General features: G+C 39.1%; 2 protein-coding genes across 2 annotated transcripts in view; one reads left to right on the forward strand and one right to left on the reverse strand.

Moving 5' to 3' along the window:
• LOC135198187 (oxidation resistance protein 1-like) overlaps positions 1-25000 on the forward strand; it is a 1642352-nt gene that overhangs the window by 20549 nt on the left and 1596803 nt on the right. The gene's annotated exons all lie outside the window — the stretch shown is intronic.
• LOC135197527 (tigger transposable element-derived protein 1-like) lies at positions 17729-18682 on the reverse strand. Its single transcript, XM_064224589.1, has one exon. The coding sequence runs from the start codon at positions 18680-18682 to the stop codon at positions 17729-17731; it is 954 nt and encodes a 317-aa protein (XP_064080659.1).

Here is a 25000-nt window from a genome sequence, read left to right on the forward strand (position 1 = left end):
GTGACAACAAACGGTCACCGTGGATTTCAAATCCACCTTTTACGTGGAAGGAGATGAAAAGACAGACCCAGCGGAGGGTCGCCTATAAACGCGGCTGGAAGTAAATCATATGCTTCCATGATCGGAATCTCTCCGAGCAAACACGGGGAGGAGGGAGGAGCCCCCTGTTCCGAAACGCGGCCTATCACATTCCCATTTTAATAGTGTTGATGCTCCCCGCTTCTAGAAATAGGGTAAATTGAGCCAATTTCACTTGTTTTTCACTACTGCGGGCTGCTCGGCTTTGGAATAATCGTGGTAAATGTATTTCTTTTCAACATTACGATTTTAACGATGGAAAACAGTCGTAGGATTTCATTGTCAAAATATTCGGTGCTAATCGATCAAAGGCAATCCCTGATAGTCTGATGTATTATTTCATCAGTGTTCATTTAGAATTCCAGTTTCAGGACTAAAACTAGAAACTATTCATTCGTCGATTAAGGCAGAGACTGATTTCGTTTGTCGAATCTTCTAGCTGTCAATAATAATGATTTCTCTTGAGCTCGTTGCTTCAGTGGTATTATAATTTGGCACTTTTGCAAAGGAGACCAAGGCGAGAAGAACAGCTCAACTACCGCAATAATTGAAAGGAAATAAGTTATTCATTGTCTCAGGTAAACAGGCGTGAAGTTTAAACGAGACAGGACCGTGAGTTTTAGATGAAAGCGAACGACTGAACTGAAGTCCAGACGACGCTATTGAGGAATATCAGCACAGTTCATTAAAATCAATAGGCGGCACCGTGAACACAGTCAATTAAAAGTCAGAGATTCGACTTTTCGAATTCGATAAAGCAATTGGGTTTTAATATAGAAAAATTGCCAAGATTTTAATTTAACGGAATACATGATCCCTGATTATCATCCAATGATTTGATAATAGGCATGCGTTCACCCGTGAGAAATGAATCTTTCCAGAACGATGGATCTCATTAAAGACAATATCGCTATTCTGAATTATTCATTAATTACCTGCAAACTCAACGCCACTTTTTCCATTTTATGATATGTAAGATTTTAGCCGCCGCCCATAAGTGATTTTTATTTAACCTGAAATTATATCCCATCACTTTACTAATTAAAGCTTGTTAAAAGCAGGCTGAATATTTATAAAGTCATTTATTTTGGCCCTTGGGTGTCAGGAGGAGGTAACCCGAGACGAGTTTATAAAGCTATAGCATATGAAGTGATCAAGAGGGCAATGGATAATGCCGAGAAATACAAGGACTGCTGCATTTCCTGTAATCGATAAATATACATATACATACATACATATACATACATATATATATATATATATATATATATATATATGTGTGTGTGTGTGTGTGTGTATATATATATATATATATATATATATATATATATATATTATATATATATATATATATATATATATATACATATTTTTGTGCATAGGCTATTCTTTATCCCCTTAGAATGAGTCTCTCATAATCATAGTAAATTTTCGTTTGCTTGGGGAGTAAGCCTACAAACTACTTTGCTGTTGTTGTTTGGGGTGGGGGCAGGAAAGCCTAAAAAGGTCTGGAAAAGAAGGTTTCGCGTTGAGTTAAAGTTACAGGAATAGTAGGATAGGATATTTGTGATTTATTTATTAGAATAAAAATGTAAAGAATAAATAATGTGCATGTTAAACAGTACAGAAAATGTATTTAAAAAACTTTTGTTTGTAAAACAACGGGCTATTTGGCCGTAGATTTTAGCGAGTTTGAATTTATTTGATGTACTGAATTTAGAGGCAATATTTCTGTTGAATAATTGAGGATATATGAAAATCTTTCATTCATGTCCTTTTTATTTGATTCTCTCTGTTAGTCTGAGTAGTACTAATTATGAGTATTAACTACGAATGGCCACTTCATGTTAAGTTAGGAATATAATGTTTACAGCTTATGCATAAGGGGAAAATCATGCACGCATCCCGAGTAAGCTGGAGGTCGGATCACGCCTTTTTTAAACACTTTACAGTCACCAGAGTCATCTAATTAGCCGATATATATCTAATTCAGTGTTTAGGTTAACTTAGGCACAATGGGTAAAAACGTAGTATACCCATCTGCCCGTCCTCGACTAAGAGTCAAATAGGGATTATTCCTTATAAGCAAAACCAATAACATATACTATATATATATATATATATATATATATATATATATATATATATATATATATATATATATATATATATATATATGTGTGTGTGTGTGTGTGTGTGTGTGTGTGTATATATATATATATATATATATATATATATATATATATATATATATATAATTGATGACTCATCTCACACACACATATGTAGTATATATATATGTATATATGTGTGCTTATATGCATTTATGTAAATATATAACTTATCCCATTAGAAGGGATAGCCCTCGAGGTCATTTGCTGTTAGTTTACAAAGCATTTGAGGATGAAATTGATAGCTATGCAACCTCCTCCCCTTTAGCTACAACCCACCAGGGTGAACAACTTCCATTTGGATAATTTACTGTTTTAGGTATATCTTCTTTCCCACCGTTATCCCTACATTAAGGGGTCGGTTGCCTGATGCGCGTTCTCCACTGCCTTCTATCAAAAGCATCATCCTCCACCAAACCTCTTCTCTCCATACCTTCCTTCACTTTATCTCGCCATCTAATTCTCTGTCTCCCTTTATCTTCTTCCTCTAAAGTGTTCTCCCCAAGCCCTCCTTACTCCCTCCCCATCATCCACCCCCAACACATGCCCATACCATCTCAATCGTGACTCTCTTATCTTCTCTGTAATCTTTACTAAGCCTGCCCTACTTCTTATTTCATCATTTTCCAATCTCTCAAGCAGAGATATTCCCATAATCCACCTCAGCATTCTCATCTCTGTTCTCTCATGCTTTACTTCCTCTTTTCTTATTAGAGACTATGTTTGCGTTCCGGACATTAACATTGGTCTTATCACTGTGCTATAGATCTTGACTTTTAGCTTGATTGGCATTTAACTGTTTTTTATGTATGCAATGGGCTACATCACTTGACCCAGCTCTGGATGAATGAACTCTCGTTGATGAGGAAACGTTCGATTAACCTTTTGACAACAGGGCACACAAATTATGCAAATAATATTATGCATTAGCTGTCTCCCATTGGACGTTGATTTCATAAAGCAAAATAAAGCAGCGGCCACTACCCGGCTCATTTATTAACTAGCCAGGCTTTCAGGAAAGAAAACGATGTGTAAAAACTTCCTCAACAGCTGGTCGCTGGATTAGTAGCGAGTGTTTTGGCATTATAGTCGGATGTCGCGGTTTCATACCTCTCCTTGGAGAATGGAAATGCACTGGCTCTGTTTATAAGTCAGTTACTGCTGCATTGCGGAGTCTGTAGTTGGCAGTTAAGGAAACCTGGCTGATGTTCCCCTGAATACCCTTGAGCAAGTGCGGAACTCAAACCACGCAACTTCAACAACCTTCCGCTTCATGCACAACATAAGAGCTCATCAACAACACGTTCGTACACCAATGTACACTAAACCATTCACATCTCTCTCTCTCTACTCACACAAACATGATATATATATATATATATATATATATATATATATATACATATATATATTATATATAATATATATGCCAGATAAGGTAATTTTATGCCAGAGATGTCAGTAAAAATGCAAGAGGTAAGGTAACTAATTTCAATCAGGTAAATTAGAACCACAATATAAGTAATAAAAACACATGTCAGTAATGAAGCGTGTAGACATGGAATTTGAACCATGTAGCAGCTTAAATTTGATTTTTACCAGTAACACAGCCATCACTACTACGGAATATTTTGCAGACATTACAGAAAGAAGAAGCCTCCCCAAAATAGTAAAAGACAATACATACACCTAATTATTTAGCTACTACTATCATAACTTCAGGATACACAAATTACATCACATACACACACACACACACACACACACACACACACACACACACACACACACACACACATATATATATATATATATATATATATATATATATATATATATATATATATATACATATGCTTAAAATTCACAGTAGATGCACGTGATTTCATGATATAGTAGGCAGAAATTTCTGCTCATTATTTTTCCTGCGGTATTTGCTATATATATATATATATATATATATATATATATATATATATATATATATATATATATATATATATATATATATATATATATACATATAAATGTGTGCCAGAGTATGACTGGATAGCTATGGGATGCCGAGAATTCAGCTAGCCCATGGCCCGTGCTGCTAACTGCTACGCTAAGTGAGAAGCGCAAGCGCCAGTGAAGTTGGTGCACATATAAACAGACGGGAACATCAGTGACATTTAAGTGGCTGAAAGGCCTTTCATCCGTCCTTGCTGCCGTCAGTGATTGGTTTATGATATAGTGTCGAGTCGGTTCCAACGTTACCGTAGTTTTTTTTTTGCAAACGCCACCATTTTTCGGTTGATTTAATTTGTAGACATCTGCTCTGGTCGAGTGTTCACTGACAGACGGCAGCGTTTCTTCATAGCGAATTTCTTCAGTTAGTGTCATTGCCATAGTTGAATGGGACTGCGTGGTGCATTGCACTTGAGACATTTCCTTTTGAAAATTTCAACTTGTTATGGGCATCTCGAACGAACAAGTTATTGTCATTGCTACCAATTGCAGCCAATGAAGCAAAGTGAAGCACGTCATTTACCCTAAGTATTAGTGTCAGTGTGGACAAAATTTTGGTGTGATGGAACCAATAGGCTAACAGTTGTTTGGAAGCCATTAGGCTAGCCTACAGGCTACTCACTTCTCTTATTGAAGGCGGTGTTTTGAAGGGTGGCTTTTTTATTTCCGTCATTTATGTGTACTACTAGTATAGATAATGGATTTCATGTGGGTTTGGCAAAATGAGTTCATAAAACATGTGACACCTACTATAGGCCTAAGCTTCGTGGGTCAAGTGAATTGGTAGCCTAAGCCTAAGGTAACTTCGACAAGTTTTATTATGAAATCTGAAAATGACGAAAACAGTGGAAAAATATTGACAGGGCTGATTAGACTTGTAAATATTTACAGAGTATCATTGCAAGTGTTATGGCGTCAAAACCTAATCAAACGAAATAGCTAGGCTAGTACCTGGTCTCCTAACTCGCAATGTCTTTTAACCTTACCTATTAATCCACGAAGTATCGTGAGAATTAAGCTGTCAATTTGTGCCAATCTAATTTGTTGAACCTAATGCAGTCAGCAAAATGCTGAAATCTTCGAATACTACCTACTATATAGTCGAGGCTACTATAGAGCAAGAATCCATTAGCTAAACAGCAACGATTACAAGCTTAGGGGGTATCGTCAGTGTCCAGCAGCTGCCCACGCATCAAAATTCGGTAAGAAAGTTGCAATAGGTAGCCTACTGATAGTTCTGTCAACGGTAGAAATTAGTGTAGATTAGTTATGCAAATTTTGGGCCAAAGGCCTAATGTTGGGTTATTGGTGTTGGGTCATTCAGCAATGAAAAGGAAGTCCCCACAATGGCATTAGGAAACAGTTGTTAGGAGAGGGCGGAAAGTAGGATAGAAAAAAAGAAAATATGCAAGGAACATTAAGTAATTAAGTAATACCTTCAGTGCAGCGCAGGAGCGGTATTGACAGAAGTATTTGCAGCAGCCTATACTAGGCTAAATCTAGGTAATAGCTCTGTGTTTGGTATTTCTTTGGAAATTAGTTTCCAATAGCATTTGGGTTGCTTATTAAGGTTTTACCATTACTTTTGGGAGGTTGACTGTAATTACCCCGCAGGGGCTAGTACTACCTAAACATGTGAATACTCTATATTTTTATAAATTTTTCTTAAGCATACTAATTAGTGCTTGGGCACACTTTTGAGAATATTTAGCCAAATAACTTGTCCAACAAAAGCTTAGAAACCCATTCAGTTCCTGTCTTCCTTACTGTTGGTGACATAATGTACAACATAAAAGGCTAGCCTAGGTATACAATTTTTTGTTTATTGTTGGGCATAAGAACAATAATTCAATAGAATGAATAATTATAAGTTTCCAAAAAAAGTAAGTTCAACTGAAATGGAGGAAATGTGGTAGTCAAAAGAAAGAAAAACCCCCAAAACTGCTCATTTCCAAATCTACTCACCCCACTTCCTGTCAACACCAACTTTGGCCTCCCCAAATCCATTAACCTATGACCTCCAAATCCAAACAATTCTACCCTCATCCCCCATAACTGGTTTTATTTTTCCATCCCCTTCTCTCCAGATCTGTCCACATCCCACCTGTCCTGACCTAACTTTGGCTAGCTTAACCTAGCCTAACCTAACTTTACCCAAATCTAACCTAACTTTACCCAGCCTAACCTAACTTAACCTACACATCAATGGATATACTATACATATCCTACGTTTACAGAAGGTTGATGTGCTAACTAACAGTAACATCTAAAAGGGAAGCACACACTACTTTACTTGGTATATATACATACATATACGTATATATATATTTACAGGCAGTCCCCGGGTTACGACGGGGGTTCCGTTCTTGAGGCGCGTCGTAAGCTGGAACGACGTCGGAAAAATGTATTAAACTAATAAAAATAGTTATAAAAACCTTACTTGTAATCCATTGGGTACACTACATGTAGTTTCCTGAAGTCTTATGTACAATCTGGAGTTGTTTTCATCCAAAAAATGTTGTTTCTGGAAGGTAAAAGTACACAATTAGTACAAAATACTACACAAAGTCCTGAATGCAATATGTAAAGTAGAGTATATCAAGAGTAAAAGAGTGAATGTATGTAATTCCTTACTTTTAGTTTAAAGTTGTCGTGCTATGTAACCCTGGACAAAGCTTTTTGTGGCCTGCATCATTCAGGGGTTCTGGGATTCTGGAATATAAAAAAATATTATGTTAATATGTACTAGTATTGTAGTCCTCTATGCATAGTAGTACATATACCATACAGTGGTTTATAAGATATAACATGTATAAAACTTAGTTAGGAATTCCTTACATACTTACTAACTTTTAGTGAGCCTCAAAGCTGTTAGCTAGGTTGTGGGAGATGGAGATAGGGTAGATCTAGTGTACCTATCCGCGGCGGCCCAGAGTATGGCAGTTGCGGTTTTTCTATGCAGTTTTACCTCCTGAACAAGAATTTGAAGTAATATTTATTCGGACGACTCTAATTTACCTTTGAACTCTATCCTACGGTAAAGGGGATTCCCATTGGGAACCGGGGTTTTGGGTGGGGACAAAACCCCAACTCTATCCTACGGTAAGGGGGACCCCCAGTGGGAACCGGGGTTTTGGGTGGGGAGAAACCACTTGGGGGTTGATTTTGCCGTGTTATTGTGGTATTTCCCACATTTATCACTTTTAAAAACACGAAATTCAGGCGGAAATAAGAGATAACAAAACTAGCGATAGTGGAGCCGTTCCACATCCATATTCGTCTACTACTACTACTACCACAACACTGAATCCTACTACGCATGCGCTAATGCTGCTGCGCATGCGCTAACTGTAAGGGAGCTTTTGGCCTAAACTCAGACTGCTTAGTGAGGAAAGAAATGGGGGTTTACGGGAGGGATACATGTATTTAGCCAAACACGTTACAGTATGACCCCTACGTTGCTACCGGACTGAGTGAAGGATTGGGTGGTACAGGGTTCCCAGATTTGGCAGTTTCTCACCAAATTTGGCTTTTTTTCCTAATTTGGTGGGTAAAAATTCACTTTGGCTGGTTAGTGGTATTTTGGCTGGTTTTCAAATACTTTCTATTTGAGCTAAACACTGATCCCACGTTTGAGGAATCTCTCCCCAGATTGGGAATTTTTGAAAGTTTTCAGGAAAATCTGGGGAATTTGATAGGTTTTCAGTAAAAACTTGGTACATAAGCAAAATATGTAGATGGAATTAAAATGAAAATCACACACACACCAGACGACCACAAAACAGGCCGCCGGATTCTCAGAGAACGAGCCTCATTTCAAAATTTCAATTCATTCTCGTTTTTTTTCCTGTATTCTTATATTAGTTTATATTATCTAACTAAACTATGATGCCGCTATACAAGCATATATATGATAAAAAAATATGCATTTATAAAGATAAATATAACGCACATATATTTGCCGGTTATTTGGGTTGGTTTGGATTTCCATTTGGCGGGATTTTGGCTGGTTTCATGGTAGACTTTGGCTGGTTGGTAGTGGTGTCATCTGGGAACCCTGGCTGGTAACCATACGTTGAGTTACATAAAAGCATTTACCTAATTTGTTTATTAAACATGTTATGTGAATTCTAGTGTTTATTCCTTTTCATTTTTCATAGTATTTGTATAATAACTGTTTTGAAATATCCCCACCTAATCATTTCACCAAATAGGTATAACCTTAAATATTATGTTATAATTGAGGACAGACACCTAAAAATGCCTACGTGTTGATATAGAACTCAGTTTTAGGACGTTTCGATACCTGCCTACCTACCTGTTACGTGAAATTGCACATTGCGTTGCATATTACATACACACTCCCTATATCATTTATACACAAGTCAATCCCTCCCCTTTCCAGTATTCACGACTGGCTCTTTACGTTACACCATTTACAATGCATTTCTCACCGATACCAATACCTAGATTAAAGTTTGCCATTATTATTATAAAACCTACATTTAAATATATAACATTTAAATATATAGTTTGCCATTATTTTTATAAAACCTACATTTGAATATATTCCATTATACACTTTTACAGACATTACAATTTACACCTCCCTTCCAGTTTCCTTACTATTATGCAGTTATGTATGGTTACTTTTTACATTTTACAACACTTCCACACCCATCAAAGTTAGGTTTATATGTCATTTTACCTACTGGGGGCCGAATCCCATCCCCCGGTTAGGCAACATACCCTTAGGTTTAGTTTGTTATATGTTGGTTTACCTACAAGTTTTACTTCCTTGAAGGGGGTTACCCGGTTAGGCTAGGTTGGTTAGTTCTTCAAGGGTGGATACCGGGGGGGGGGGGGGGTGGTTAGGTTACACTTCCTTACTAGGTTAGGTTAGGCCTTTAAGGGGGGGTACGGGGGCGAAGCCCCCATGGTCAGGCAGATTCCCTACTATTCGGTTATTGGTTACATTCCTTACTGGAGTTTTAGGTAGGCCTTATTAAGGGGGGGGTATTATTCGGGGGGGCAAAGGGGGGGCCCGCCCCCCTGGTCAAAGTCAGGATATTCCCTACTAGGTTAGGTTAGGTACGTTAGGTTTAGGTTACATTACATTCCTTACTAGGTTACGTTAGGCCTAGTATTTCCTACTAGGTTAGGTTTTAGGTACGTTCTTCTACTAGTTAGGTTAGGCCTTTAAAGGGAGGGGGGGTACGGGGGCGAAGCCCCCCTGGTCAGCAGCATGTTCCCTACTAGGTTAGGTTAGGTTAGTTTGGTTAGGTTAACTTCCTTACTAGGTTAGGTTAGGCCTTTAAGGGGGGGGTACGGGTGGGCGCAAGCCCCCCTGGTCAGACAATATTCCCTACTAGGTTAGGTTAGGTTAGGTTAGGTTAGGTTAGGTTTTGGGTTAGGTGGTAGGTTACATTCCTTACTAGGAGGGTTTTACGTTAGCCTAGGTTTTTCATTTTCCTTACTTTAGGTTAGGTAGGTAACGTCCACTACTAGGGTGTTAGGTTAGGCCTTTAAGGGGGGATACGGGGGGGGGGATGGGTGAAGCCCCCTGGTCAGGCAATGTTCCCTACTAGGTTAGGTTTACATTCCTTACTAGGTTAGGTTAGGCCTTTAAGGGGGGGTACTTGGGGGCGAAGCCCCCTGGTCAGGCAATATTCCCTACTAGGTTAGGTTAGGTTTAGGTTGGTTAGGTTACATTCCTTACTAGGTTACGTTAGGGCTAGTATTTCCCTACTAGGTTAGGTTACGTTTCCTTACTAGGTTAGGTTAGGCCTTTAAGGGGGGGTACGGGGGCGAAGCCCCTGGTCAGGCAATGTTCCCCACTAGGTTAGGTTAGGTTAGGTTGGTTAGGTTACATTCCTTACTAGGTTGTAGGTTAGGCCCTTTAAAGGGGGTATGGGGGGGCAAAAGCCCCCCTGGTCAGGCAATATTCCCTAATAGGTTAGGTTTATTGTTGGTTAGGTTACATTCCTTACTAGGTTAAGGTTAGGCCTAGTATTTCCCTACCAGGTTAGGTTAGGTTAGGTTACGTTCCTTACTAGGTTAGGTTAGGCCTTTAAGGGGGGTTACGTGGGGGGCGAAGCCCCCCTGGTTCAGGCATATTCCCTACTAGGTTAGTTAGGTTAGGTTAGGTTACATTCCTTACTAGGTTAGGTTAGGCCTTTAAGGGGGGGTACGGGAGGCGAAGCCCCCTGGTCAGGCAATATTCCCTACTAGGTTAGGTTAGGTTAGGTTACATTCCTTACTAGGTTAAGTTAGGCCTTTAAGGGGGGGTACTGGGGGCAAAGCCCCCCTGGTCAGGCAACATTGCCTACTAGGTTAAGTTCCCTACTAGGTAAGGTTACATCCCCTGCTAGGTTAGGTTATGTTAGGTTGGTTTGGTTCTTTAAGGGGGGTTACAGCAGGTCCAACCCCACCCCTGGTCAGGCAACATCCCCTACAAGTTTAATTAGTTTTGTTATATGCTAACCTATGTTTAATTTGGTCTTTTGTATTTATTAAAACAACTATAGGCCCTATTACACATTTACCACCCAGGACTTAAATCCCACCCCCTCCTGGGCCCGTTATATATGTATTTGTATTAATTCATATTTTGAACCCATCCCACATTTACATTTAGTTCCTTAACTACCCATTTACTTTTATTACCCTTAACATTGCCAACTTATCTTGTTAAGTGCTTGTTCATTTACCTCAGCCCCACCCTGCCTCAACCAATAGCATCAAAGCATTTTTACTACTCCACCCCACCTCTCCTACCCTGTTTTCTATGGTCTGGCCTCCTGCCACCTCCTAACTGTAGAACTCCAACACTGTTGAATCTGCCGCCATGACATCCACTGCTGCATCTACTTCACGCTCGCCCCAGCCCCTCACCAGGAACTCTTTGCCAACTTCATGTAACAATTGTTACATGAGTTACAAAAGAATTTTTCTGCCTTTTACTCAGGTAATTATGATCGAACTAATCGGTTTTTGCCAGGAGCACGGCCTCCTGAGAAAGCAGGTCTTTTGCGCCCATTCAGTTACAAGATTTTTCTGCCTATTACTCAGGTAATTATGAACGGCTGGGTCTGTTTATGCCAGGACCACGGCCTCCTGAGGAAGCAGGTCTTTTGCCCCCATTGTGGGAATGAGTGCCGCCTAGATCTGCAAAAAAAGTGCTTTAGGTAAATACCTTACGAATAGTTTGTTGGATTCTACATGTAACCGTGATATGACCCGGCCCTAGATTCATGGCAATATTTATTACACCTATACCATTTATGACCTACTTCATATTTTCATGTTTATAATTGGTATTTTTCCCTCCACGTTTACCTTTAGGTGTGACCGGTCTTATCGACCACATAGTAAGAAAGCGAAAAAACGCTGTTCTTACTACTTTTCATTGTTTAAGGGCACTTGGTTCTCTGGGTCCCACCTTGATGTTGAGACAGTTTCTGTCTTTTCGCATACCATGTATGTGAGTGATTTTTTTTTCTTACAAGGTTGCGAGAACAGAACTTGGACTGTCGGACTCGACAATTAATGATTGGGCCAGCTTCTCCCGGGAAGTAAGTATTTTGCTTATCCCCCCACCATTTTCCATTCATACCCCCTCCTTCTCCCCCGCTCTCCTACCCCCCCCCCCTCTCTCATACACAACCTGCCTTGTATTATTATGAAATTTACCCTACCTAATTACCTCCCCTAACACTGACTTTTATTTCAGGTCTTAGTTAATTGGTGCTTCCAACAGAAGAAGCAAATAGGTGGGCCCGGCACAATTGTTGAAATTGATGAGGCGAAGTTTGGGAGAAGAAAATACAACGTAGGTCGCCTCATCGAAGGCCAGTGGGTATTCGGTGGTATCTGCAGGCAGACCCGGGAGTTTTTCGTTGTTCCCGTACCCGACAGGACGAGTGGGACTCTGCTTGCAGTTATCAAAGAATACATTGTGCTGGGTACCACTATTATTTCTGACTGTTGGAGGGCTTATGACTGCCTGCGAGATGAAGGTTATGTCCACTTGACAGTCAACCACTCGATGAACTTTGTGGACCCAGAAACCGGTGCCCATATTAATACAGTAAGTCCTCGGGTTACGCTGGTCTCGACTTACGATGTTTCGTGGTTACGAACGCGCCCCCATAAAAATATAAAAAATAATATTTTGCGTCGTTCCGTCTTACGCGGTTTAGCGTCGTCGTAAGCAACGTAAACAAACGCGAACTAGTTCCAGGCGCACGGCGGAAGAATACGCTTTGTGGGGGAGAGGACGGCGTCGCTTCGCTACGCTCAGTCCTCGCCCATACGCCATTTTGGTTGTTTACACTGCCTCTCTCTCCCTCGTGTTGTATCGTTTTTGTAACTTTTTGCTCTTTGTTATGGCTCCCAAGCGCAATTTGGACTCTTCTGATGGTAGTGCATCGAAGAAAAGAAAGGCCATCACCATGGAAATTAAAGTGGACATTATAAAGCGATCCGAGAAGGGAGAAACGCCAACAAACATTGGCCGCTCGCTTGGCCTTAGCCGTTCGACCGTTGCTACCATTATCAAGATAAAGAGCGCATCGTTGAACATGTGAAAGGATCTGCTCCTATGAAAGCGACAGTGATAACTAAGCAGCGTAGTGGTCTAATAATTGAAATGGAAAGGTTATTGGTGCTTTGGTTGGAAGACCAAAATCAACGGCGTATCCCAGTCAGCCTTATGGTGATTCAGGAGAAGGCGAAAAGATTGTTTGAAGCGTTGAAAAAAGAAAAGGGGGAGGGAAGTGAAAGTGAAGAGTTTGTGGCTAGTAGGGGTTGGTTTATGCGATTTAAGGCTCGGGCCAATTACCATAACCTTAAATTGCAAGGTGAAGCTGCTAGTGGGATGAGAAAGCAGCGAGTGAATTCCTAAAGCGTTGTCTGAGATAATTAAGGAGGGGGGTTATTCTGCTCAGCAAGTGTTTAACGTAGACGAGACAGGTTTGTTTTGGAAACGTATGCCTAACCGCACTTACATCGCCAAGGAGGAGAAGTCAGCACCCGGTCATAAAGCCAGCAAGGAGAGGCTAACTTTACTTCTTGGGGGTAATGCTGCTGGCGACTTCAAACTGAAGCCCTTGTTGGTGTATCAGGCTGAAAATCCAAGGGCACTCAAGGGCATTTGGAAGGGTCAACTACCAGTAATTGGAAGTCCAACAAGAAGGCATGGGTGACACTTGCAGTGTTTGAGGACTGGTTCGTAAACCATTTTGTTCCAAGTGTGGAGCGGTATTGCGCCTCCAAGGGTATCCCCTTTAAGGTGTTGCTAGTGCTGGACAATGCCCTGGACACCCTGCCCAGCTGGAGACTTCAACCCTAATGTCAAGGTGGTTTACCTTCCACCTAATACCACGGCCCTTTTACAGCCTATGGACCAAGGAGTGATTGCTTCGTTCAAGGCCTACTACCTACGAAGGACAATTGCTATGGCTTTACAGGCAACTGAAACCAAGAAGGACTTGACTCTGAAGGACTTTTGGAAATCCTACAACATCCTTGATGCTGTAAAGAACATTGCTAATTCCTGGGAGGAGGTTAAGCAAACAAACATGAATGGTGTCTGGAAGAAAATTTGTCCTCAATTTGTGAATGATTTCCATGGGTTTGAGGACACAGTTCAGCTAGTTTGTCAAGAACGTTGTTGCCCTGAGTAAGGAAATCAATTTGGAGATGGAGGTTGATGATGTTACAGAGCTGCTGGAGTCTCATGGCGAGGAGTTATCTGCTGAGGACCTGATACAACTGGAGAAGCAGATAATAGAGGAAGAAGAAGAAGCACCCACCCCAGAGCCTAAGGCTTTCACAAGGCAGGACTTGATAAGAGGTTTTGCAGAGTTGCAGCAAGCGTTGTCAACTTTTGAGGCTCAGGATCCCAACTTGGACAGGTTCACTAGGGTTTCCAGAGGCGTCATGGATTTGATGCAGTGTTACAAGGAGATCTTGGATGAAAAAGAGGTCGCTCTCTGTTCAGACTAACCTGGAGCAGTAATTTTAAGAATGGTAGAGAGGCCTGCAGGAGATCCTGTACCCTCTACCTCAGCTGCCTCTGCTAATCCAGCACCTTCTGAATGTTCTGCTAACCCAGACTCACCTGCCCCAGTATCTCCAGCGACCTTTTCTGTAGGTTCTGCCTCACCTAAAGACTCACCTGCCCCAAAACCAATCTCCACTAGAGGTTTTCTGCCTCACCAAAGACTCACCTGCCCCAACATCTCCACTAGTATGTTCTGCCTCACCTCAAAGAATCACTGCCTCAGCATCTCCAGTACTAGTATGTTCTGCATCACCTCAAGAAATCATCTGCCTCAGCATCTCAGCAACTTCTGGAGGTTCTTTTTCTCTTCACTAACCTCCCCCAGTCTCTCCAGCACCGCAGCTTCCTCTCCAGTGTGCAAGCCAATCAAACTAATAAAGGTAAGGAATTGTTCTCTCGTTGTTATTGATAGGTATTTACATTAAATCATGTGGTATTTTTCAATGTTCCGACTTACGCTGAAAATCGTGTTACGATGCATCGTAAGAACGGATCTACGTCGTAACTCGAGGACCCCTGTACTATCAAAAGGAGGTGGAGGGAACTCCGGCAGTTGACTCCAAGATACGGGAGGAGAATGTATAACTTCATCAGGTACTTGGCTGTTGCTTATTTCAACCTGCATTTTGAGGAACCCAAGACCCGCCTCCACGCCATTCTTAAAGGCAGCTGCTGCTTTGTACCCTCCACCCCTTTAAGGTAAGGTCCAAACATTATTCTTAATTAATTATGTTTTAGGAAAGTGAGTGTTAGGCTTTCGCCGAAAATTGCGTCAAGGTATGTTACTATTCAGTGGGGTGCTGCTAAGACAACTCGTACCTTCCACCTTACTCCGCCCACCCCCTGTGCGTTACCCCCCCCCCCCCCCCCCCCCCCCCCCCCCCCCCCCCCCCCCCACCCCCCCCCCCCCCCCCCCTTTGTGAACATATGGCTCCGTGGTGGTTGGGGAATTTAAACATGGCGGCTGTGTTTACATTTCCTTCACCGTAACGAATACTTGGTACCTTCCTATAGGACCGTTCTTCGGTGACTTAGACTATGGCAATTGACATTTTCTATGTTATTTTAGTTGCTTTACAAGGGTTGTAAGGAATATTTTTTTCGTTTGGTTGGAACTAAACTTTAATATACCTTTGAGTTTGGTGCGGCTATTATGTAACTTTCAAAGGTCAATTACTGCTTAGTTACAGCCGGCCGAATGGATATTACTTTTAAATCTTGTATAGTAACTAAAATAACATAGGAATCAGTCAATTGCCATAGTCTAAGCCACCGCGGATTGCTTCTGTAGAAATACCGGAGATAGTATGCATGTGTAGGGAGCCTGCAATGATAAGGATAATTAGTACAGGGTAGGACGTATGTGTATGTACAGTAATAGAAGTTCTAGTATTATTTCAGGTATATATTTCAGAAAGCTATGTTTAGTACTAGGTGCAGTAAAAACTAAAAAAAGATGAATTCCATACCTAACTTAAGTGTGCTTTATACAGATGACAGGCTAGGATGAGAGAGCTTGAAAAGGTGATGGGCAGCCTGGAATGATATAGAATATTAAAGGATAGTATGTAACCACTTAAGTACTAAATGTACTGTTACATAATTAACAATTTTATACACATTAAAAACAGTTGAGAATTCCTTACCTTTAGGAAATGAAGAGATGTAGGCTATGTAGAGGTCTGGTTTATGTACGTACAAGGTGCATGTCAGTCTGGAATGATAATGTACTACATATGATTAGTAAAGTTACATTTACTAAATAGTGCACTATGTATGCACATAGTATTACATATGTAATAAAATTTATAAAAATTCATTAAAAAAAAAAAGTTTCCTTACCAAATTCTAGTGGTTGGCTTACTTACTGGGATGGGCATATGGTAGATGAGAGTGGCTGGGCTATGGAGTGGAATTTGCAGCTGCTTGGGAGTCTGGAATGATAAAAAATAAAAATGATAGAGTATTAACTACTGCACACAATAGGTATATGTAGTATTATTTACTGTTTGACATATGTACAATTTAAAAAATGAAGAATTCTTTTACCTGATGGAGTTGGAGAGGTGATAGTACTAGTCGCATCAACTGATTTGGGCTCTGAGGAGGCTACATCTAGATCTGGAAAGAATGATAGGGTACATAATAAGGTGGATGTAGTACTTAGTGTACATATATACACTTTTTATAAAAATTTCTATTAGCAATTTATAAAACATTTTAAAAAATTGTTAAGGATTCCTTACCTGATGAATATGGCGAGACATCAAAACCATGGAAAGGCTCAGGGTCATCTGGGTCATCCTCACTATCAAAGGGTTCTGGAATGATACATACAGAAAAATATTAGGTTATGCAACATCAAACACATTGTAATAGTACATAGTATGTATGTCATAATGTAGTACAAACAATTTCCAACATGAAAATGAGAAAAATGAAATTTCTTACCTGCTAGAGGTGGACGGGCTGCTACGGAGGGTCTAGGTAGTACAGGGGGATCTGGATTTGGCATCACTTTGCAATAAAATACAAATGATGAAAATTAATTAAGTTACAATACACTAACATTTATATTAAAAAATTAACACATTCATATTAGTATACGTATGTACATTTTATATTACAGTATGTAAACAAAATAAATTAAAAAAGAGTTCAGAATTCCTTACCAGGACTAGGAGTGGGAGGGGGAACTGGAGACTTGTGGAAGAAAGTGTCAAGCCTAGACTGCACACTTTTCTTCATCTGCTTCTCCTTCAGGGTTTCCTTGTAAAAAGTTACCAAATCCATGATCCCTCTCCGGATTCTGTCAAACCTGGCAACATTAGGGTCTTCTCCCTCAAAAGAAGCCAAGGCTCTCTCCAGATGAGTAAAACCCTCTGACAAGCCTTTGACAGTTAATGACCTGGGTTTTGGGTCTGGTACCTCTAACTCCTCCTCAATCATCTGCTGCTCCAGCTCAATGAGGTCCTCTGATAACAACTCCTCTCCATGGGATGCCAGTAGCTCTGTAACATCTCAGCTTCCAGATCTAGTTTCAGCCTCTTGCTTAGCCCTACGATTTTCCTCGTCACAGTCTCAACGTCTTCTGCCTGGTCAAATCCTTCAAAACTGTGAATAAACTGTGGACACAGTTTCTTCCAGGCCCCATTTAAAGTGGTCGTCTTCACCTCGTCCCAAGCACTTGCAATATTCCTGAATGCATCAGCGACGTTGTAGCCCTTCCAAAACTGTTTCAGAGTCAACTCCTTGTTAACTTCGATGGCCCTCAAAGCAGAATGTATTGTCCTTCTACGGTAGTGCGCCTTGAAGTTTACAATTACTCCCTGGTCCATTGGCTGTATAAGCGATGTTGTATTCAGTGGAAGGTACACCACCTTCACATTAGGGTGCATGTTACTTAATTTGAAGGGTGACCAGGGTCATTGTCTAGAACTAAAAGAACCTTAAAAGGCAGACCCTTCGAAGACAAATACCGTTCCACTGCTGGTACGAAATGGTCATTGAACCAATTTTCGAAGACCATCAAGGTAACCCAAGCCTTCTTGTTAGACTTCCAAATGACAGGGAGTTGACTCTTGAAAATGCCCTTGAAAGCCATGGGATTTTCTGCCAAATACACTAGCAAGGGCTTAAGTTTCAAGTCGCCACTTGCATTGGCCCCAAAGAGTAAAGTCAGTTGCTCCTTACCAGCTTTATGGCCAGGTGCTGACTTCTCCTTGGAAAGATATGTACGGTTGGGCATCCTTTTCCAAAATAAGCCAGTCTCATCTACATTAAAAACTTGGTCAGCTGTGTAACCATGATCCTTAATTATTTCAGCCAAACCACTAGGAAAACTTTCTGCTGCTTCGCTATCAGCAGTAGCAGCTTCACCTTGCAGCTTCACATTATGTAAATTAGCACGAGCCTTAAAACAGTTAAACCAACCTCTACTCGCGGAAAATTCTCCACTAGCACGGCCTTCCCCATTCTTCTTCACTACTGCCTCATGCAGCTCTCTAGCCTTCTCCTGGATCACACTTAGGCTCACTGGAACACGTTGCTGGTTCTGGTCCTCCAGCCAGATCATCAGCAACTTCTCCATTTCCACAATGCTCTGGCTACGTTGCTTCATGTTAATCACCGTTGCCTTCATCAGTGCAGCATCCTTAACGTGCTTCAGAATACGTTCCTTGTCCTTCACTATGGTTACCACCGACATCCTGCTAAGCCCTAAAGCACGACCTATCTCGGTGTTTGTCTCTCCCTTCTCAGAACGTTTAACGACGTCGTACTTTACCTCCATGGTGATGACTTTCCTCTTCTTAGATGAACTATCATCGGAGGAAGTACTCTGCCGTTTTGGAGCCATAGTAAATGCAAGAAAATGCTAAAAATTCAGCAACGTAGTGAAATGAAGGCAAATAAGCGATTGAAGTGGCGTTGTTTGGTATTGTTACGCTCCACAGCGTCCTCGACCAGCCTAGGTCATTGTCCGGTCAATTTACCTTACAGTTAATAGCGTAAATTAATATATGGGCCCTCCGCTCAGAAACTAGTTCTACATATGAGGCACCGTTAAAAAGCATAAAAAAACGTTGTAACCTTTGAATTTGTGTTGTAATCTAACCAGAAACTTATTTTTTTATTATTGCTGTAAACAAGAAATTATTTTTTCATATAGTATGCGCTTTTGAAAACGGTTGTAAACTTTGAACGTTGTAAGCTAGTATCCATTTGCTCGGAAACTAGTTCCGCATATGAGGTGTCATTAAAAAGCATAGAAAAACGTTGTGACATTTGAATTTGTGTTGTAATCTAACCACAAACTTTATTTTTTATTATTACTGTAAACAAGAATAATTATTTTTATATAGTATGCATTATTGAAAACTGTTGTAAACTTGGAACATAGTAAGCTAGTATCCATTCGCTCGGAAACTAGTTCGCATAACCAGAAACTTATTTTTATTAATATACTGTGCTAAACTAGAAAGGATTTTTATCATAGTATGCGTTTTTTAAAAGCGTCGTGAACTTGGAACGTTGTAAGCGTCAGTGTCGTAAAGTTGGAAAAAGCTTCGTAACTCAGGCTGGATTTTTTAATGAATATTTCAGAAAACCCGTCGTAACCTCGGAACGTCGTAAGCCAGAACCGTTGTAAGCCGGGGACTGCCTGTATATATATATATATATATATATATATATATATATATATATATATATATATATATATATATATATATATATATATATATATATATATATATAATATGCATAGATATTATTATACATAGTAAATGTAGTTGTTGTTATATAGCATATAGCAAACTGACCCATCTACGATGGGTGATAAAATATGGGTGCAGAAGTGAAAAATTTATATGTACTATTTGTTCAGCAATATTAAAATAAGGGCAATTTTTTATACATAACTACTACAGAATCTCTTTGTACACAATATTATCAGTTTGTCCACAACTTAATTTCAAGCTGGCAGAGTCAGTTGCTGTGCTCATCACCACATATTCACGCATGGGTGACGGCAGAAACACACCAACACAATCCAAAGTCTGGCCCTGCGACTTGTTTGCAGTGAATGAGAAGGCCAGGTTGATGAGAAACTGCCTGCGCTGTAACTGGAACAGAAACTGGTTGTCCGAAGGCATCAGAGGAATCTGGGGGATGAACAGAAGTTTGCCGGTGTGAGGGCCGTTGCTATCACTGCTACGATGACGTGGGAGTTTAGCTCTATAACGGTGTACCTCGTTCTGTTGCAATGTCCATTGGCAGGATCGAAATTCCGAAACAACATTACCAGGCAGTACTTCTTCAATGTTATTTTGTGCACTGGCAGTCCCGATGGATTTAAGTTATTCAAAAAATCTTGAGGATATTGATGATAATTTTCATCTTCTATTGTGTCCGAGCTGAAATATTCGCAACTATCTCCGGGGAAGTTGTACAGAAATTATGTATGAAAAATGATAAAGTAACTAAGTCTACAGGAATAACCAGCCTCGTTTCATGGCCAGAACAGCTCCGTTTCAGGGAATCCCTTCTCACCCCCACCCCCTACAAAGGAAGGGGGTAGGCTGGATGAAACCCCATTACAACCCATTTTAGGGGTCCCCAACATAACCCTGCCAAGTTTCATGCCCATCTGACCATGTTTTGGCCGTGATTGAATGACAGACAGACAGAGAGACAGAGACATTACGCCCATTATAGTATGATTTATACGTATATATACCATATATATATATATATATATATATATATATATATATATTGTCACCCATCTGCCAGATTGAAATCTTAATTTTGTATAGCTATGATTTTCATTTTTGTGGAAATGTACAGTTCATTCCTGTACCTGTTTTTAAGATCCCTAGTTATATTTTTAGTTGTCCTGTTTTCAGAGTGCTTTTGGTTTTCCCCGCCTTCTTTTAGTTTTCTTCGGACCACCTATTTCCTGCATAGTTAGTCTCACCTGGTCCTCTACTGTGATAAGTTGTCCTATTGGAGTAGCTGTCTTCTTATTCTTCAGTTTTTGTAATGTATTAATGTTCTGTTATATAAATTTTGAGTGAACATTTGTGAAACTGGTAACGTAACGTATATTTAAAATTTAGTTTATTAAGGTTTATTTATTTTGTTATTTGTGCGGTGCAGGATTGTTTGAGTGTTTCTTGTTTTATGCGGTAAGAGGTATAAACGTAATTATTATAACTTGTTTCATTATTAAATATTAAAGTGCTAATTTTTGTTCTGTTTTGAAATTAAACCTTTCTTATTTTATGTGACCTATGGAAGAACTTTATATTCTCTAAACCTTGGCCATAAAGCCGTCACAATATATATATATATATATATATATATATATATATATATATATATATATATATATATAATATATATATATATATATATATATATATATATATATATAGTGAGGTTATAAGTTTATACCAACTCCGACCATACAAATCACCGTTAAACTCGGGTATTTGTAATTAGAATCAATATTCAACCCCCTCTACCATGTTAACAAATTCGAACGTTTGCCACATGTAGCTATATTATGATTAATTATCACATCACCATGATTCATATAAATTATTTGAGCTACAAATGTCCTTTAATATCTAATTCACTCTACCTCGAAATTAATATTATTTGAGATGAATCTTACCTGCTGTTAAATTTAGTTATATCTCCCCACCGAATAGGTGAGTCGGCATTCAAACAGAAAATTGAATGGCTGCCCGGATGACTGTCTAGTTTATCTGTTCTCCACCAAGTGTGTTTCGAATGTTTTAGCTCATGTCAGAATTCTCCTTGCCGCCATTGTGGTTAGGCGATTGTTGGTGTTCAATGAAGTTTGGCTGTTTTACATCTGTTTACAGTATTGTAATTTCATTTTCCTAGGATATCTTCCACCAGAAGCAAAACCAATAACATCAGGCTGTGTAAGAATGATTTTGGTGTAACCAGGATGTTGAAATTGGAAGTTGATCAACATTTGGTTTGTAATTGCAAGATTGGTGTTGGTGCCATCGTCTGTATGTAGCCAGAGCCTAATACTGTCCTGCAACAGTTGGTAATGTCCGCTGCCAGGGAACTGGGTTGGTTCTTGGGACGATGGGGTTCTGTGCCCTCCAATACCTACTTCGCCCTTTCATGGTCTGAATCTCATTTAACCCTCTTACGCCGGTTTGGAGTGAGCGCGGAAGCGGAAAAAATAATTTTTTCAAAAAATCACAGCGCGCTTAGTTTTGAAGATAGAGTTCATTTTTGGCTCCTTTTTTTGTCATTGCCTGAAGTTTAGTATGCAACTATCAGAAATGAAAAATAATATCATTATTATATGTAAATAATGCGATATATGGTAGCGAAAAAAAAAAATTCATACATAATTGTATTCAAATCACGCTGTACAAAAAACGGTCAAAGCTAACGAGTTACTTTTTTTTTCATTGTATTGTACACTAAATTGCAATCATTTTGATATATAATACATTGTAAAACAATAAAAGCAACACCGGAAAAATATTATCACAAAATGATGTATGAATTCGTTACGCGTAGACGTAAAAGTTTTTTTTTTTAAAATTCACCGTAAATCTAAATATTGTTCTAGAGACTTCCAATTTGTTTCAAAATGAAGACAAATGATTGAATATTACGATACTGTAAGAGTTTTAGATTAGAATTGCAGATTTCGACCATTTCGGAAGAGTTAAAAGTTGACCGAATGTCGAAATGTTTATATATATATTTTTTTATATGCACATATTTCGAAGATGGGAAAAGCTACAACCTTCAATTATTTTTTATTGTATTCTTCATGAATTTGCGCACATTTTGATATATGAAACTATAAAACGGCTAATATGAAAAGGAGCAAATAATAGGATAATGCGATGTACGCATTTCAGAGACTTGCAGCCGCGAATCGGCGCGTGGAGGGAAGTAAATATATTTTTCAAAAATTCACCATAAATCACAATATTGTTCTAGAGACTTCAAATTTGTTTAAAAATGAAGATAAATGATTGAATATTACTAGGCCGTAAGAGTTTTAGCTTATAATTGCGTTTTTCAACTATTTCGGTAGAGTCAAATTTGACCAAACGTGGTTTTTTTTTCTATTTATCGTGATTTGTATGCAAATATTTCGAAAAAAGAGAAAAGCTAAAACCTTCAATCATTTTTAGTTGTATTCTACATGAAATTGCGCACATTTTCATATATAAAACTTTATGTAACAGCTAATTTTAAATGGTGCAAACATTTCGACAATCGCACAAAAAAAATTCCGATTTTTTCGGAAGAGTTACCGCGCGGACGTAAGGAAAATGTTTTTTTTTTTTTTTTCATTAATTCACCATAAATCGAAATATTGTGCTAGAGACTTCCAAGTCGTTGCAAAATTAAGGTAAATGATTGAATATTACTATAATATAAGAGTTTTAGCCTACAATTGCGTTTTTCGCCATTTCGGTAGAGTCAAAATTGACCAAAAGTTGAAATTTTTGCACTTAACGTTATTTATATGAAAATATTTCAAAACTGAAAAAAGCTACAACCGTGGGTTGTTTTTAGTTATATTGTGCTTGAAATTGCGCACATTTCCATATATAAAACTTTATGTAACGGCAAATTTAAAATGGTGCAAACATTAGGACAATCGCACGAAAAAATTTATCGGAAGAGTTACCGCGCGAACATAAGGAAAAAGTTTTTTCATAAATTCACCATAAATCGAAATATTGTGCTAGAGACGTCCAATTTGTTGCAAAATGAAGGCAAATGATTGAATATTACTATAATATAAGAGTTTTAGCTTACAATTGCGTTTCTCGATCATTTCGGTAGTGTCAAAGTTGACAGAAGGTTGAAATTTTTGCACTTATCATTATTTATATGAAAATATTTCAAAACTGATAAAAGCTACAATCATGAGTATTTTTTTGTTGTATTTTACATAAAATTGCGCATATTTTCATATATAATACTTCATGTAAAGGATAATTTAAAATGGTGCAAAAATTATGTCAAAGTGACGAAGTAATTTCCGAGATGTGTCACTGATTCTTTTTAGTGCGATAAGAAAGAAATTCGCGCTTGCGCGCCTGCGTAACGATTGTAAACAAAACAACGCCTTGATCCGTGAACTCCCAGCATCCCCCAAGGCGCGTGATTCAAAAGTTTTCGGCTGGTAGGCCTATAAGTATTTTTCCGCGAATTTTTAAAAAAACTTTTTGGAGTCGACGTTTGATACGTCCATTCGGCATACGGGAGACATTTTGACTCGACGTTTAATACGTCCATTCGGCGTAAGAGGGTTAATTAAAGCATTCGACAAAGGACTGTTTAATCGTTCACATAATGACCGTTTCGGTAGGCGTTAATGCTCACTCTGTAGGCACATTCTGTCGTCTTCTACACCTAGTTTGAGGTGTTAGCATGCATAGGTTTAATATATAATTTAGGTATAGACATTTTATTGAGATGATAATGTATCTGTAGCGAGTTTTACACATTTAGATATGTCGACTCAGTCGACTGTTTATCTCTCTCATGTTTTGGTTTTTCTAAATTCTCGTCTGCCAGCATATAACTTTTTCTTCATAATGCTTGTGTTCGTTCTTTGCCTGCTTTCTCTTCGGCTATCAGCAAATCTCTTACTACTACCTCGATTAATGTTTCTCTTTTAAGTCTGTCTGTGATTTCTAACGAAGTTTCATATAGGAATGCTTTCAAGTATGTATGTTTGCTTTTGGAGGAGGTGGGAGAGTAGTTGTAATGCCTCTCCCACCGCCTCCCACTTCTGGCGCCTTGTTTTCTTTCCCTCAGTCATTTCAAGGAATGAATGTAAACTTAAGTTTGTCCACAAATGAATTATAATTTCTACAAGGTTTATCAGATGTTATGATACAGAGGCACTAGTAGGCTCCGTGGCACTCTCAGGGCTGACTACTATGTACAAAGGCAGGAATAATGTGCCACGAAGTTGCAAGTAAGAGCACTTAAAATTAAGATCCAGAACATAAGGCTAGCAACTTGAATGACATTATACAGTGGAGCACAGTAACCAAGCCTTTGCTCTTGCTGGTATCCTGGGCTTCAACCCAAGATTGGTACTGGCAGAATACGTATGTTGAGTGGCACTATTGATCTACTG

This window comes from Macrobrachium nipponense, chromosome 21 (assembly GCF_015104395.2).
Source record: "Macrobrachium nipponense isolate FS-2020 chromosome 21, ASM1510439v2, whole genome shotgun sequence".
Taxonomy (NCBI): Eukaryota; Metazoa; Arthropoda; class Malacostraca; order Decapoda; family Palaemonidae; genus Macrobrachium; species Macrobrachium nipponense.

What these genes read in the sequence shown, in the direction of transcription:
- LOC135197527 (XM_064224589.1), bottom strand. Translation starts at nt 18,682, where the DNA reads ATGGCTCCAAAACGGCAGAGTACTTCCTCCGATGATAGTTCATCTAAG.